Source organism: Monodelphis domestica, chromosome 7 (assembly GCF_027887165.1).
Source record: "Monodelphis domestica isolate mMonDom1 chromosome 7, mMonDom1.pri, whole genome shotgun sequence".
Taxonomy (NCBI): Eukaryota; Metazoa; Chordata; class Mammalia; order Didelphimorphia; family Didelphidae; genus Monodelphis; species Monodelphis domestica.
The window spans coordinates 278,703,664-278,720,422 of NC_077233.1; the positions used below are offsets into that span (position 1 = coordinate 278,703,664).

General features: G+C 38.0%; 1 protein-coding gene and 1 long non-coding RNA gene across 5 annotated transcripts in view; one reads left to right on the plus strand and one right to left on the minus strand.

Annotated features, from left to right (window-relative positions):
* LOC130455429 (uncharacterized) overlaps positions 1 to 16,759 on the plus strand; it is a 29,035-nt gene that overhangs the window by 2,507 nt on the left and 9,769 nt on the right. The window lies entirely within an intron of this gene.
* The window catches only part of FLCN (folliculin), a 40,259-nt gene continuing 35,234 nt past the window's right edge, over positions 11,735 to 16,759 (minus strand). For all 4 annotated transcript variants that reach the window (XM_056804471.1, XM_016423921.2, XM_001362097.4 and 1 more), the window contains one exon: positions 11,735 to 13,169. In XM_056804471.1, coding sequence (XP_056660449.1) covers positions 12,968 to 13,169 — 202 coding nt within the window. In that variant the 3' untranslated portion in view covers positions 11,735 to 12,967. The remainder of the gene's footprint in view (positions 13,170 to 16,759) is intronic.

Genomic DNA, 16,759 nt, shown 5'->3' on the forward strand with positions numbered 1-16,759 from the left:
CACTCCATTTAACCATCAATCATGTTGCTGCCCTGATTTTTTGCCACTTGAAACAGCACCTAGAGCCTGCCCCCAAGAAAAAATGTTCCAAGTCCCCAAGGGAAGTTAATCCACCCAGCTTTGAACTCTCAACCTGAGAGGAGCTGTCTTGATTGACAATTACAGATTCAACAAGCCTATAATATCCAGTCAGCCACAGAGCATGAGACCAGACCAGACCATGGCTATCTCTCTGGGCAAACTGCCCCACTATCAAGCATGTAAAAAGATCCCTCCCCAACCTCTTCTCTCTTTGAAACTCTTCTCTGGTCTCAGAATCAAATCAGCACAATTATACTTTGTGGTGGCTCCTTATTACCTTTAGGATTAAATATAAAATCTTGGCATTTAAAGCTCTTTACAATATAGTCCTGCTTTATCTTTCCAGCCTCTTAAAGCCTTGCTCCTCTGCTTCTCACTGGTCATCTTCACTCTATGTCAGCTTGTACAACACCTTCCTCTTCCTACCCCTTCCCATCAACTTTCCAGCTGCTTTCCACCTCTAGCATGATGAACAGTAATTAAATCAGTACTTGGAAAAAACATGTAATAGTTCTATAACTTCACTCACCAACCCTTTTACTCTCTAGTAAAAACACCCTTCCTGGTTGTCATGTTTCTCTCTATATATTATCTTTCCCTGTTAGAATGTAAACTCCTTAAAGTTAGCTGATGTCTTGCTTCTTCTATTTGTATCCACAGCACCTGGCACACACTAAGCACCATTTTTTCTTCATTCATTCCTCACACACTGCAGTTGTCAGGATGTCTGTAATGTTGTTACTTACATCCTCTAGCTCAGTGATGGCAAACTTATGGCAAGAGTACCAAAGATGGCACGTGGAGCACGCTCTATGGGCATGGGGTTGCCCTCTCCCACCAGAGTTCATTACTAGAAAGGCAGAGGGTCTGGGGTGGAGCTGCTCCCCTCCCCCTCTCTACCATGCCTGCTGACATTTTTTCACATCACCTGCCCCTCTGCCCAGCAGCCCAATAGCAGGACTTCCTCCCTCCCCTGTGTGGGGCAAGGAGTGGTACAGGGCACCCCTGGCACTCAGTAGTGGTGAGGGGCATGGCACACGGTCTGCTGGGTTGGTTGCGGAGGGCACAGCACACAGGGGAAGGGGGCAGCACTCTCAAAAGGTTTGTGATCACTGTTCTAGCTCCATGCTTTTGAACTAGATATAATCAAAGCCTGGAATACTCTTAGAACACCTCCATTTCATAAAATTCTTGGTTTCTATCAAAACAACTCAAATTCAAATACCCTACAAGTATATTTTGTATCTGCTTTACTTCTCTTCTGTAAAACGAAAATAATAGGTCCCACAAAGCCCTGTTTAGGGCATTTGTGAGGAATTTTATAAACCTTAAAGTGCTCATCAAGAGGAAGCTATCATTGAGGTTTTGTATAAACATATGTGTATATATGCATATATACACATATATAATATATAAATATATACACACACACACATATATATATACACACATAAAATTCATGAACTCTTTAGTGATTTAGTTGTTTCAGATAATTTTAGGGTTCTGACTTTAAATCTAGATTTAAAAGGTCACCAATAAAATTCCCAAGACAGTCTGGAAATTTATGGTAATTTAATTAATATAGAGGGAAGGAATTTAAGGAGAAGGAGGAAAGAGGATATAGGATTTCTCCTACCTGGCCTATGCCACAGGAAGTTTTAAACTCCCCACCTCTACGTCTCTGAAGAAGATTAGAGGCTTCTAAGAGGATAAAGTTAGAAAGCAAAGGAAGAAAACTCAGCCAGAAACTCACCACCGAACCAGACAATAGCTTGTAGCCAGGCTAAGATGCCTCAAGGCTCAGCATGCAGCTCTCAGCTAACTCTCCTCTGCCAATCAGGGAAAGCGAGAGAGAGTGTGTGTGTCCTTGAGGGATGAAAAATCTCAAATATATAGACCTTTCATCCTTGTGTCTCCTACTCTAAATGTTCACATCTACCAATCACATTAAAGGCTTTTTCTCCAGGATTGCCCATACTTTTAGTTCTTTGATTTGATTATATCTTCAGAGTTAACACTTCTTTGTTAAGTTCACCTTTTGTGAGTTACTTGACCTTTTTGTGATTAATTTAAACTTTATAGTTACTTAACACCTTTTTATATTAGATCTAAAAATAGACTTAGCTTAAAGTTCTAGCTTCACTATAAGTTGAGAACTAAGTACCTTCATTGTTTAATCAGGAGATCACAACTTTATCTTCCCCTAAAGTATGGTCTAAATAGGGTGGAGTAGTTTTTAAAGTTCACAATTCGTACCTTTGTAGGTTGACATGTTCTCATTTTTAAGCTTGTATCTTTTACCTTTTAGAGTATTGCATTCTAAGATCTCTACTTGTTTTTTAGAGGTCTTATATAATATTGACTAGTTCTTTAGTACATGAAATCTTTCTGGTATATTTTCTTAGTTTTAACAGCTCTGTATTTTGGTAACGGCATTCCCAGGATTTTTCCTTTGGGAATTTGCTTTAGATGATTAAATGGGTTCTAATTTAATTTTGCCCTTTGATTCTAAGAGTTTTTAAGGTGCTTGTCATCGGGCCCCCTTTCTGGTTATTTAACAAGCAGTATAGAATTAGTTTTTTGTCAGGACCAAGAAATCCTTTCCCTGCTTCATTTCCCACTGTGATTGCCCAAGTTCCTGGGCTGGCCACTTCCTGAAGTTTCTTCACTGAACAAGTGATGGTAGAGTCCTTGCATATCCTTTCCCAAGATCTTTGAGGTTCAGAGCATTAAATCTTCAGGCCTTAGTAGAGTACCAGGACAGACTTCGTAGTAACTTACTGCCTCTGGAAAGACAAAGCTTTGTTTATAGAAGTCTCTGATGTCTCTAGGGTCATTATGGGAGATTCCCATTCTATTCACCTTGATTGGTGCTGGACTTTTTTTGTGCAGTTCAAAAGTGATGAAGTTAACTTACTGTGGTTTTTCATATCTCTTTGCTCATTATTCTGTCTGGTGCCATTATAAAGTTTTCATTGAAGTAGATGTGTATAAGTTCTGGGTCACCCCCAAAAAGTTGTGATAACTTTCAGGGAGCTTTCTTGTGTATATCTATGCAATATTAATTCTGTCTTCCTTGAAAAGTCTGCTATAACTGAAAATTATTTCTGTGGTAAATTATTTCTTCACTTCTAGCAGTTCCTAGTATGTTTTTGGTAATTTTTTTTCTTCTGAATTAATTTATTTAGTCAATATAGAGCATTATTCCTTGATTACAATAGTCACATTATTTCCTTCCCTCCCCTCCACCCACCCTTCCTGCAGCTGATGCGCAATTTCATTGGGTATTACTTGTGTCCTTGATCAGAACCTATTTCCATGTTGTTGGTGTTTGCATTAGGATGTTCATTTAAAGTCTACCTCCCCAGCCATTTCCCCTTGACCCATGTATTCAAGCAGTTGTTTTACTTCTGTGTTTCTACTCCCACAGTTTTTCCTCTGATTGTGGATAGTGTTTTTTCTCATACATCACTCCGAGGTGTTCAGGATCACTGCCTTGCCACTAATGGAGAACTCCATTACATTCACTTGTACCACAGTGTATCAGTCTCTGTGTACAATGTTCTCCTGGTTCGGCTCCTCACTCTGCATCAATTCCTAGAGCTTGTTCCAGTTTGCCTGGAATTCCTCCACTTTATTATTCCTTTGAGCATCATAGTATTCTATCACCAACATATACCACAATTTGTTCAGCCATTCCCCAATTGAAGGGCATCCCCTCATTTTCCAATTTTTTTGTCTCCACAAAGAGTGCAGCTATGAATATTCTTGTACATGGCTTTTTCCTTATTATCTCTTTGGGGTACAAACCCAGCAGTGCTGTGGCTGGATCAAAGGGCAGACATTCTTTTAGCACCCTTTGAGCATAGTTCCAAATTGCCCTCCAGAATGGTTGGATCAATTCACAACTCCACCAGCAATGCATTAATGTCCCAACTTTGCCACATCCCCTCCAGCATTCATTACTTGCCTTTGCTGTCATGTTAGCCAATCTGCTAGGTGTGAGGTGATACCTCAGAGTTTTTTTGACTTGCATATCTCTGATTATAAGAGATTTAGAACACTTTTCATGTGTTTATTAATAGTTTTGTTTTCTTTAATTGAAAAATGCCTATTCATATCCCGTGCCCATTTATCAGTTGGAGAATGGCTTGATTTTTTTGTACAATTGGTTTAGTTCTTTATAAATTTGAGTAATTAGACCTTTGTCAGAGGTTTTTGTTATGAAGATTGTTTACCAATTTGTTTCTTCCCTTCTAATTGTGGATGCATTAGTTTTGTTTGTACAAAACCTTTTTAATTTCATATAATCAAAATGATCGATTTTACATTTTGTGATTTTGTTCTAGCTCTTGCTTGGTTTTAAAGTCTTTCCTTTCACAAAGATCTAACATGTATACTATTTTGTGTTCACCTAATTTGTTTATAGTTTCCTTCTTTATATTCAGGTCATTCACCCATTCTGAATTTATCTTGATGTAGGGTGTGAGATGTTGATCCAAACCTAATCTCTCCCATACTTTCTTCCAATTTTCCTAGCAGTTTTTATCAAATAGTGAGTTTTTGTCCCAAAAGCTGGGATTTGGGGGCTTATCATAGACTGTCTTGCTGAGGTCACTTACCCGAAGTCTATTTCACTGATCCTCCTTTCTGTCTCTTAGCCAGTACCAAATTGTTTTGATGACCACTGCTTTATAGTATAGTTTGAGATCTTGGACTGCAAGTCTTCCTTCCTTTGCATTTTTTTTTTCATTATTTCCCTGGATATCCTTGATCTTTTGTGCTTCCAAATGAACTTTGTTATTTTTTTTTCTAATTCAGTAAAAAAGTTTTTTGGTAGTTCAATGGGTTTGGCACTAAGTAAGTGACTTAATTGGGGTAGGATTGTCATTTTTATTATGTTAGCTCGTCCTACTCATGAGCAATTAATGTTTTTCCAATTGCTCAGATCTTGTTTTAATTGTGTGGAGAGTGTTTTGCAGTTGTGATCATATAATTCCTGTGTTTGTTGTGGCAGATAGATTTCTAAGTATCTTATATTGTCTAGGGTGATTTTAAATGGAATTTCTTTTTCTAATTCTTGCTGCTGAGATGTGTTGGATATATATATATATATATATATATATATATATATATATATGTGTGTGTGTGTGTGTGTGTATATATATATATATATATATATATATATATAAATGCTGATAACTTATGTGGGTTTATTTTGTATCCTGCAACTTTGCTAAAGTTATTGATTATTTCCACTAGCTTTTTGGTTGATTCTCTAGGACTCTTTAAGTAGACCATCATATCATCTGCAAAGAGTGATAGCTTGGTCTCCTCATTGCCAATTTTAATACCTTCAATTTATTTTTCTTCTCTAATCGTTACAGCTAGTGTTTCAAATACAATGTTAAATAATAGAGGTGATAATGGGCATCCTTGTTTCACTCCTGATCTTATTGGGAAGGTTTCTAGTTTATCCCCATTGCAGGTGATGTTTGCTGATGGTTGTAGATATATACTGTAGGAAAGACCCTTCTATTCCTATACTTTCTAGTGTTTTCAGTAGGAATGGGTGTTGTATTTTATCAAAGGCTTTTTCTGCACCTATTGAGATAATCATGTGATTTTTGTCATTTTGCTTGTTAATATGGTCAATTATGTGGATGGTTTTCCTAATATTGAACCATCCTTGCATTCCTGGTATGAATCCTACCTGGTCATAGTGAATAACCTTTGTGATGACTTGCTGGAGTCTTTTTGCTAATATGTTATTTAAGATTTTTGCATCTATATTCATTAAGGAGATTTGTGTATAATTTTCTTTCTCTGTTTTTGACCTCCCCGGCTTTGGAATCAATACCATATTTGTGTTGTAAAAGGAATTTGGTAGAACTCCTTCTTTGCTTATTCTATTAAATAGTTTGTATAATATTGGGATTAGTTGTTCTTTGAATATTTGATGAAATTCATTTGTGAATCCATCTGGACCTGAGGATTTTTTCTTAGGGAGTTCTTTGATGGCTTATTCAATTTCTTTCTCTGATATGGTGTTGTTTAGGTAATCTATTTCTTCCTCTGTTAGTCTAGGCAATTTATATTTTTGTAAATATTCATCCATATCGCCTAGATTGCCATATTTGTTGCCATATAGTTGGGCATAATAGTTTTTAATGATTGCCTTAATTTCCTCTTCATTAGAGGTGAGGTCTCCCTTTTCATCTTGAATACTGTCAATTTTGTTTTCTTCTTTCCTTTTTAAAATTAGATTGACCAGTATTTTGTCTATTTTATTGGTTTTTTTCAAAGTATCAGCTTCTAGTCTTATTTATTAAATCAATACTTCTTTGGCTTTCAATTTTATTAATTTCTCCTTTGATTTTTAGGATCTCTAATTTAGTCTTCATGTGAGGATTTTTAATTTGTTCACTTTCTAGTTTTTTAATTTGCATGATCAATTCATTGATCTCTGCCCTCTCTAATATATGAACTCAAGGATATAAATTTCCCCTTGAGTTCTGCTTTGCTGCATCCCATAGATTTTGAAAGGATGTCTCATCATTGCCATTTTCTTCAGTGAAATTATTGTTTCTATGATTTGTTCTTTAACTGGTTTTGGAGAATCGTATTGTTTGATTTCAAATTAATTTTTGATTTACCTCTCCATGTACCCTTACTGATTATTATTTTCATTGTATTGTGATCTGAGAGGGTTGCATTCATTATTTCTGATCTTTTGCACTTGTTTGCAATGTTTTTATGCCCTAATCCATGGTCAGTTTTTGTGAGTGTACCATGTGCTACTGAAAAGAAGGTGTATTCCTTTTTGTCCCTATTTATTTTTCTCCACATATCTACTAACTAATTGTACTAAGATTTCATTCACTTCTCTTACCTCTTTCTTATTTATTTTTGGGTTTGATTTTTCTAGTTAGGATAGAGGAAGGTTCAGGTCTCCCACTAGTATTGTTTTTCTATCTATTTCATCCTTGAGCTCCACTAGTTTCTCCTTTAGAAATTTGGATGCTATACCATTTGGTGCATACATGTTGAGTACTGATAATTCCTCATTGTCTATACAGCCTTTTATCAGGATGTAATTACCTTCCCTATCTCTTTTAACTAGATTTATTTTTACTTTGGCTTTGTCAGATATCATGATTGCAACTCCTGCCTTCTTTTTATTAGTTGATGCCCAATAGAGTTGGCTCCATCCTCTTACTTTCACCCTCTGCGTATCTACCTTCCTCATGTGTGTTTCTTGTAGACAGCATATGGTAGGGTTTTGGATTCTAATTCACTCTGCTATTTGCTTGCATTTTATAGGTGAGTTCATTCCATTCACATTGAGAGTTATGATTACTAGCTGGGTATTTCCAAGCATTTTGATTTCTACTCCTAGTCCTGCTTTTTCTTTCACTATTTCCTTCTACACCAATGTTTGTTTTTAATCAGTCTCCATAGTTCCCCCCCCTTATTTTACTTCCCTTTCTACCCCCTCCCTTCTTATTCTCTCCCTTATTTTCTTTGCAGTCTTTTTAAAACTACCCCCCCCACCCTCTCACTGCCTTGTATTGCTTCCTTCCCCATCAGTCCATTTGTTACCCTTCTACTTCCTTATAGGGCCCCAATCTATTCTCTGCCCCAATGGATTGGATTGTTCTTCCTTCTTTGGGTCAATTTCAATGCATGTAAGAGTTGAATATTTCCTATCTCCAACCTCTTTACCCTCCAAGTGTATTGATGTTCTCCCCCCTCCCACCACAACCTTCTTTGTGACATATAAATTGACCCCCTTTTGTTTCTTTTCCGTTTCTTTTAGTATTAACCTTTTTTATCTCTAGTTGTGTATATATATATACACACAGGAATGTATATGCCTTTATGCATACATATATCTATATACACATTTATGCCTTGTTATTTCATCCTATACAGTTTGCCACTGTTCCCTCTAAGTGTAATTCTTCTGGCTGCCCAGATGGTAACAATTTTTAAGAGTTACCAATGACCTCTTTTCTTATAGGGATACATATCATTTTAAGTTATTGGGTCTCTTAAAAAAAAGGTTTTTTGTTTTGTTCCCCCCCCCCCCCCCTTTTTAGTTATCTTTTGATGATTCTCTTGAGTTCTGTGCTTGGGCATCAAATTTTCTGTTCAGGTCTGGTCTTTTTTTTACAAATGCTTGAAATTCTTCTATTTTGTTGAATGACCATACTTTTCCCCTGTAGTCAGTTTTGCTGGGTAGTTGATTCTTGGTTATAGACCTAGTTCCCTTGCTTTTCAGAATGTCATATTCCATGCCTTTCAGTCCTTCAGTTGTGAAGATTGGATTTAGCTATTTCCTGATTGTAACAATGAAGATACTTAGTTTAACAAAATCAGGAATGTCTTGGGAACTTTAAATTACTCCACCCTACTTAGATAAAGTTGTAATCTCCTGACTGAACAATGAAGGTACTTAGTTCTTACTTTATGGTAAAGCTAGAACTTTAAACTAAGTCTATTTGTAGATCTTAATACAAAAAAAGGTGTTAAGTAACTATAAAGGTTAAATTAATCACAAAAAGGTCAAGTAACTAACAAAAGGTGAACTTAACAAAGAAGTGTTAAATAACTCTAAAGATATAATCTAATAAAAAAAACTGAGAACTAAAGAATGGGCATTTAGAGGAGGGGACACAAGGATGAAAGGTCTATATATTTGAAATTTTTCATCCCTCAAGGACACACACACTCTCTCTTTCCCTGATTGGCGGGGGAGAGTTAGCTGAGAGCTATGTGCTGAGCCTTTCAGTATTTTAGCGTGACTTCAAGCTATTGTCTGGTTCAGTGGTGAGTTTCTGGCTGAGTTTTCCTCCTTTACTTTCCAACTTTATCCTCTTAGAAGCCTCTAATCTTTTTCAGAGACCTGGAGGCAGGGATTTTAAACTCCCCCTGATACAGGCCAGGTAGGAGAAATCCTATATCCTCTTCCCTCCTTCTCCTTAAATTCCTTCCCTCTATATTAATTAAATTACCATCAATTTCCAGGCTGACTTGGGTATTTTGAGATTTCCCTTGGCAACCAATTAAATCTAGATTTAAAGTCACAACCCTAAAATTATCTTTACACAGTGTAGATGCAGCTACATCCTGTGTTATCCTCGCTGTGGTTTCATGGTATCTGAATGACTTCATCTTGGCAGCTTGTAGTATTTTTTTTCCTTGGTCTGATAGTTCTTGAATTTGGCTATAACATTCCTGGGTGTTGTCAGTTGGGGATTAAGTACAAGAGATGATCTGTGGATTCTTTCAATCTCTACTTTTTCCCTCTTGTTCTAGAACATTGGGGCAGTTTTCTTGGGTAATTTCCTGTAGTATGATGTCAAGGCTTTTTCTTTCATCATGGTCTTCTGGTAGACCAATGATTCTTAAGTTGTCTCTCCTGGAACAATTTTCTAAATCTTCTGTTTTGTGAATGAGATGATTCATATCTTCCTCAATTTTTTCATTCTTTTGGTTTTGTTTTATAGTGTCCTACTGCCTTGTGAGGTTACTTAATTCTAGTTGTTGTATTCTGGTTCTTAAAGACTGGATTTCATCCCTGGCTTTTAGGTCATCCTTCTCCTTCTAGTCTGATTTTCTTTGGAGGTCATCTTTCATCCTCTTTACTCCATTTTTCACCTCCTTTGCCTCATATTTTGTCTTATTTGCCTCATCTTTCATCTCCTTTGCCTCACTTTCCCATTCAATTTCACTTACACTACATCTTGAAACGTGTGTTTGGAAGTGGAACCAGGAAGAGTTCAGTAGGCTTTACAACCAGTTTAAATAGAAATTTTGATCTCTCCCTGGTGGGGATCTCAGTGAGATTAGAGGGCATCTTAGGAACTAGAGCAAGGACTTCTGGGGATTGAAGTCCAGGGTTCAAATCTCCATTTTTACAATTGCTTGATGTTCCCTCCTCCTCTATTCTGTTTGCTTTGTTCATTGCCTGTATAGAAGCTGTCGATTGTAATTTTTTCTTTTTCTGTTGTTTGCTCAAATTTACTCCTTTTTTGCTCCCTTTAGTTGTCTGTGCTCCTGCTCCTTTTTTTGGTTTTTGTTTTGGGGTTTTCTGTCAATCTCCCCTCTTGGAGCTTTGTCAGGAGATATCTCAGTGCAGTCTTTGGGGGAGGGCTGTTGGAGCTTGAGCTTCCCTGACCTCTGAAGACTTTATGGGATAAAGTTCAGTTTGGGATTAAGTTCAGCTGCGTTGAGCTGGATGTGCCCTGAGGCCAAAACCTCCTGGAAGGCTGGAGCAATATGGAAGGTCTCGGCCACTGTGACCAGGCTGCCCACTCTGTGCTCCCTCTTCAGCTCCTTCCCCACCACCTGTGTTTGACACTCTGAGCCTGGCACAGCCCTGCCCACAAGGTACTCCCTCCAGACCAGCACCTTTGCCCACCCAGAGGTTCCGGCTGCCCCTGGAGGCTGAGTGCTCTAGGTAGGGGAGGGGTCCTGGGACCTTCCTTCTTCCCCTTAAACCAGAGTGTCCTAGAATTCTGGCTTTTGGGGGGCTTACCTTTTGAATTGAGTCCAGCAGGAGGGTTCCTTAGCTGTCTTGTTTTAGTTTGTAATTGGTAAGGAAGGGTTTTCAGAGGTCTGAACTTTTGCTGCCTCTACACTGCCATCTTGACTCCGCCCCCTTTGGTAATATTTAAAGAGTAGTTTAACTATGCTAAGTCTCTGTTTTTGGTTGTATTAGCCTTCTGCTTTTCTCATCCTAAATTTCCATTTATTTTAATTTTCTGGTAAGGCTATTTTTTATCACTTTCCTTCCTTTGATATTTCTATTGCATGTTTCAGTGGGCCACATAAAGAACTTGTCCTTTAATCTTACCACTATTTCTTGGATCACTGTTTATTAAATGTCTTGGTTTCAAATTACCCTTTGACTAGAAGTAGCTGACTACTTCATCTTGTCAGTTTCTAAAATACATGCAGGCATAACCCACATACTCATTGTCATTTCAGAATATTGCAATACATTAGTATCTCAATATTCCAGGTATTAAGACTGTTGCAGAACAGGTGTAAATCTATTCTGGCAGAGTAGTTTCTTCATCTGGGAAAATGAGTTGACTGGACTAGATGGCTAAGGTCCCTTCCAGTGCTAAATTCACAATCCCATGATTTTGTTTTCATGACATCAATTAAGGACATTTGGCAGGATAGGTCTTTATTGGCCTATATGTTAAAGTTAAATACCCTGTCCAATAAATACCCTCTTGGTAATCCTTCTTTTGAGATAAAGCATGTAAATCCAAGAAGATGGTTATCTAAAATTAATAAAAGTCTATTTTCTCTCCCACTTCTCTCCTCCCTCACTGAAAAAAAAGGAGGGGGAAAAACCCCTTCAAAGTGCATACTCCAGCAAAACAACTTTCCTAATTGGACATGTCCAAAAACATATGGTAGAGATATATTTACAAATTTATTAAGAGGCAAATCATTAAAACCTACAGTTGGTATCTTCAAATGAGTAACTACACTTTGGGGAAAATTTCCCAAGATCTTAATTATTTAAATACTTAAGAATTTAACCTGCTGCTCATAAACTGTCCATAATAACACATTGCATTGCTGAAGCCAACTATGTTTCACATACTAGATCAAAAATACTTCTCTTCTCCACTTTACAAAAATACATCTTTATTGTGTTTTAATGCTTTAGCATTATAGAGTTAACAATGACATAAAAACTTATTTTTGTGTTAAATATAATTTAAATAAACACCCACAAATCCCCCCTTAGATAAATCAGCAAAAAAGTTGTTGCAAAATCACCAAGTCTTGTTAGAAATGCAATTGCAATGGGTTGATGAAATTTAAAAATCTACCATAATCTTGAAATTGTTTTTAGTTGCCATTAATCAAGGCTTTAATAAGTTCTGAAGGGCAGAGTGATATTGAATAGAATTATGGTAAATTTCATAAATAATCTATTGTGGCTAATATGAAAGGTCAGAATCTAAATGCTATTATTAGGAACTCTAATTCACATTTTCTCAGGTTGGGAAATCAAATGTCTGTATTTGACATTTAGGCAAAAGTAACACCTTTATATAAAATAATAAGCCTCTTTAAAACTGGAGGTCACAGGTTATTTTCACATGCAACTACAGAGAACCCTAGCTAGAGTACATTTGCAAATGAGTGTCTTTAGCTTGTTGTTGGGTTTCCATTCCAAAAATAATTGATTACCTATTCTTTTCACTTCAAATAGAATTCAAATCCATTTAAGAATAAATAGCTGCTATAACTCTACAAATCTTTTCCAAAGACCCAGAGCAGCTTTCAGACTCAAGATTAGATTACTAAAAATGGTGAGGGAACTGTGTCAACCCTGGATGTTCTCTACCAGACTGAAAACTCATATAACTCTCACTCAATCTTAAACTGGAAGTGTTGAAAAAAGATCTGTAGCAAAATCTGATCCTAATTCCAGCTTTTTTCTTTTCTAAAATTTGAAATGAAAGTCTTTAGCACTAACAAATCTAAGTTTTTCTTATAGTTACTTTCTCCATTGCCCCTTTAGGAGATGAACTGATATGGATAAGAATACAGCTGTTTACATTTTCCAGTGTCACTCTGTGGGTGGGCTGTTCCTTTTTTAAATTCTGAAGAAAAACAGAATCAAACACAACTACCACATGGAGGCCAGAAATTAGGCTTATCTGTGTACATTTCTGGGTGAGAAATGTCTAATTTTTGAGCAATTCAAAGATTAAGCTTATAGTTCTCCAAGAGGAATTTGTGGACAATTATATTTTGTGATTCAATGACATGTTGTGGACGTGGTAGAAAGGGAAATGAAGAACCTGATCCCAGGAGACCAAATCCTGAGATCACTCCCACCATGCCGTCAGTTTCGACATTCTGAGGAAGTAGGGCTTCGAACAGTAGACATGAGGTGTGATTTGTAGGTCTTGCTTAACCCAGTCATCCAGAACTTCAGGAGTTTTACATTATCTTCCTCGGCTGCTCCCAGAATGCTTAGAAGTTTCTGGGTGTCCTCTTTGGGCCGACTGTCCACTTTGGTGAATTTGAAAAGCACCTTCACTTTGCTAGGTAAAACAAAACACAATAATTACAATGTTCAAACCCCTCCTGCAGCAGCCAAAAGACTGAATAGCTAAGACTGTTCTGCAAGTATCTCTAGTCAGACAAGACTCTCTGTATTTTATAGGTAAGATGGAACTCAATGGCCCTCAAAAATGACATTCTAAAGAGCAAATGGCACACAAAAGTTTTAGAAGTACCCATTTGTCAAAGTTTACCCTATATGTCAAGTCTAAAGTAGAACAACTACAATTTGGCAAGCAACGTTTTCTTAAATGTGAGAAACTGGTTGTTCCTAAGCATAGTTCTGTGTGGTTAGTCAGAATCAGAAAACCTAAATAATATCCTTTACCCAATATGAAATGACCATAAATGAAAACACAAAGAAGCACTTTCTAAGTAAATAGGAATGCTAATCACCTTCGTTTACGATTCATGGTCTACTAATTAAAACGGGATTTCTACAGGAGAAGTGAGGCCCTCTGCCTTTTTAACTAACATATTTCAGACATAGTTCTTTACTCTATGGCAAAAATAGTAAGAGAATATTCATGAAAACTCGAGCTATATTTTTACCGAGCCTCCTCTTTACCTTAATGAGAATACTTAGTGCATCCAGCACAAACACCCTTAGTTCTTTCAATACATTCCTAAACCTTGTCAACATCATTAAATCTTCTCTCCTCCTTTTTTACTTTCTATCAGAAGAACAAAGCGCTTTCTCACACTAAAGCCACTATAGCCATTTGCACCTTTGACCTTGCTCTTTCTCGATCCTCCTTGCTTCAGCTCTCTCATACACAGTAAAACTCTCTTCATCAGTTCTGAAACATCCTCCCCTTGTTAGTCCATTGGGGTACTCTCTCTTCCCCTCTACAGGGCAAACTTACAACTTTCACGTTACTTCTTTCCCCAACCACTTGACTCAAATGACATTTATTTCACTATCAGATCCAATGGCCCTTTTGTAGTCCATGTCGTCTCTACCCTCAATACAACTTCTGACACTCCTGACCACACACTTACTAGTGGACGACCCCCTCTTCTTCAGACACACAGGCATAATAGGCCTGGTTTTCCTCCCTTGCCAACTGTTCTCTCTTTTCTTTACAATGCAGGATCCCATCTTCTCTGAAGATAATCTCTCTCTCTCCCTTTTTAGCCAAATGCCTTCAAAGAGTAGCCCACACTTCCCTTTCTTCTCCCTCTTTTTTTTTTAACCCATACCTTCTTCTGTCTTAGAATTGATATGGAGTATCATTTCCAGGGCAGAAGAGCAATAAGGACTAGGTAATTAGAGTTAAGTGACTTGCCCAGGGTCCCATAGCTAAGAAGGCTAGATGTGAATCTAGGACTTTTGTGTCTCCAGACCAGGCGCTCTACCCATTGAGCCACCTACCCTCCCCTTTCTCTCCCTTTCTTTTAAACCTCACAAAATCTGGCTTCTAATCACCATTAAACTGAAACTGTTTCCAATAATCTCTGAATTGCGAAATCTAACAGCCTCTTCTCTATCTCTCTGCAGCACAACACGAACACTAACTTCTCCACTCTTGAGTTTTTGTCATATTGTTCTCTAGGTTTTCCTTCTACCTCTCTAATCACTCCTTTCTCAGTCTCTTTTGCTAGATCATTTTGTACTTCACACATGACAGCTACAGCTGTACCACGAGGCTCTATCCTTTTCACTGGGTGACTTCATCAACACCCATTTCTATACCAATCAATTTATCAACAAGGTTTTCATTAAGTACTCACTATGTGCGCTGAGCTCACTAAGGTCCCATCAATACAAAGAAGGAAATAATCCTTACTTCGCAGGAGTTATATTCCAAACAGGGGAGAATAGTGTGTGTGTGTGTATGAGTACATGTGAATGTGTACAGAGGACAAGAAATGGGAATTGTCCTGGGTTCAAAGCTGGCCTCAGCTACTTCCTAGAGTGTGAGCCTGTTTCACTGAACCCTCATTGCCCAGCCCTTTCTACTCTTCTGCCTTGGAACCAATACACAGTACCAATTCTAAGATAGAAGGTGAGGGTCTTCTTTAAAAAATTAATGGTGACTTTGGAAAGGGCAGTTTCAGTTGAAGATATGGTCTGAAGTCAAATTGAAGACTAGAATGAAAAACAGCTTTTTCCAAGGGTCTGACTGAGAGGAAAGAGCTAGGATGACGTCTAGGGATAAAGGAAATAGTCCTATTTGAAGGCATCTCAGGGAAGAAACCAACAGGGAGCAAGAGAGGGGCAATATGGTAGAAAAAACTAAAAGGAATGGGATCATGGGATCAAGGACACGGGCAGAGGGGCTGATCTTGGCAAGGAGAAAGGAGAGCAAGAGATTGTTTCAAGGGATACAGACAGAAAAAAGAGTAGAGAACAAAGCAAATAGACTCAATTTTCTCAGTAGCCTAAGTGAATCTTCAGCTGAGCATGGGGGAGTTCAGTGTGTGGGAGAGAAGATTTATAATACCTATGAGTCTAGCTGTGTCAACTTCTTTCATGTTTGTTTAACTTCATTTAAATTAAGAGTAGAAGGGGATGGTAAGAATAATCCAGGGCTGGAGTCTGACCCAGAATGAGTGGTCAGGACAAAAGGACAAGGCATTTCAAAGTGGAAGACAGGACCGAGCTGAATTGATTCGTTAAGGGATCAAGTTAAGAAGGGAGGAAAGTAAATCAATAGAGGGGAGAGTCTGAAGCAGAAGGAGAGCAAAGAATAAGTTTTGGGAGGAGGGTGGGGAGGCCCAAGCAAAGATGAAATGGTAAAAGATGTTGGGAAAAATAATGCTAACATCTTCAAGGAAGGGAAGAGAAGCCTTGTGAGTAATGGTGAGATGCAGGATGCGTCGGTCTTTTTGCTGGCCTAAGAAGGAACAAAAAAGGAGGCCACAAGATTTGAGGAAAAGGAAGAATAGGAAATCTGAAGGAAGAGCAATATGAATGCTGAAGTCCCCTAGTTAAGGCCAGGAGTTAAGTTTGCCATCTTGGTGCTGTCCTTGATTTCCCAAATTTACAAGTGATGGACAGATCTTGTCATCTTTCTCCCATTCACATAACCACCACCTTATTCAGTCCCTCATCACCTTTTACCTGGATGACGTCGTCTTTTTCTCAATCTCTATCCTATACATCTGCCAAAGTGCAGTCTGAGCATTACCTCCAGAGTTAAACCTCTCCACAACCTGGCCCTTTCCCAACTTTTCAGTCTTCTTACATCTCACTCTGTTCCTTGCACATTACCGTGCAGTCAAATGGGCCTGCTGATGCCTCATGGCCCATGTCTGTGCCTTTACCCTGACTCCCCTATATCTGCACTACACACCCAGCTCAGGGCCACTCTGAGCAGGAGGCCTTTCCTGACTTCCCCAGCTCTCTTTTGATCTCAAAAGTACCTTGTATTCACTTTGTCTAAATTTTGCTACTAGACATGCTCATACACCTCTGGCAGATCATAAGCTGCTTATGTAGAGGGATTGTCTTATTTTTGCCTCTGGATTACTTGGCACAAGATCAGGCCCAGAGTAGGCAGCCCATACATGCTCACTCATTGACTGAATGATTGGATAATCATCACCTTGATGACTTCTTAATATA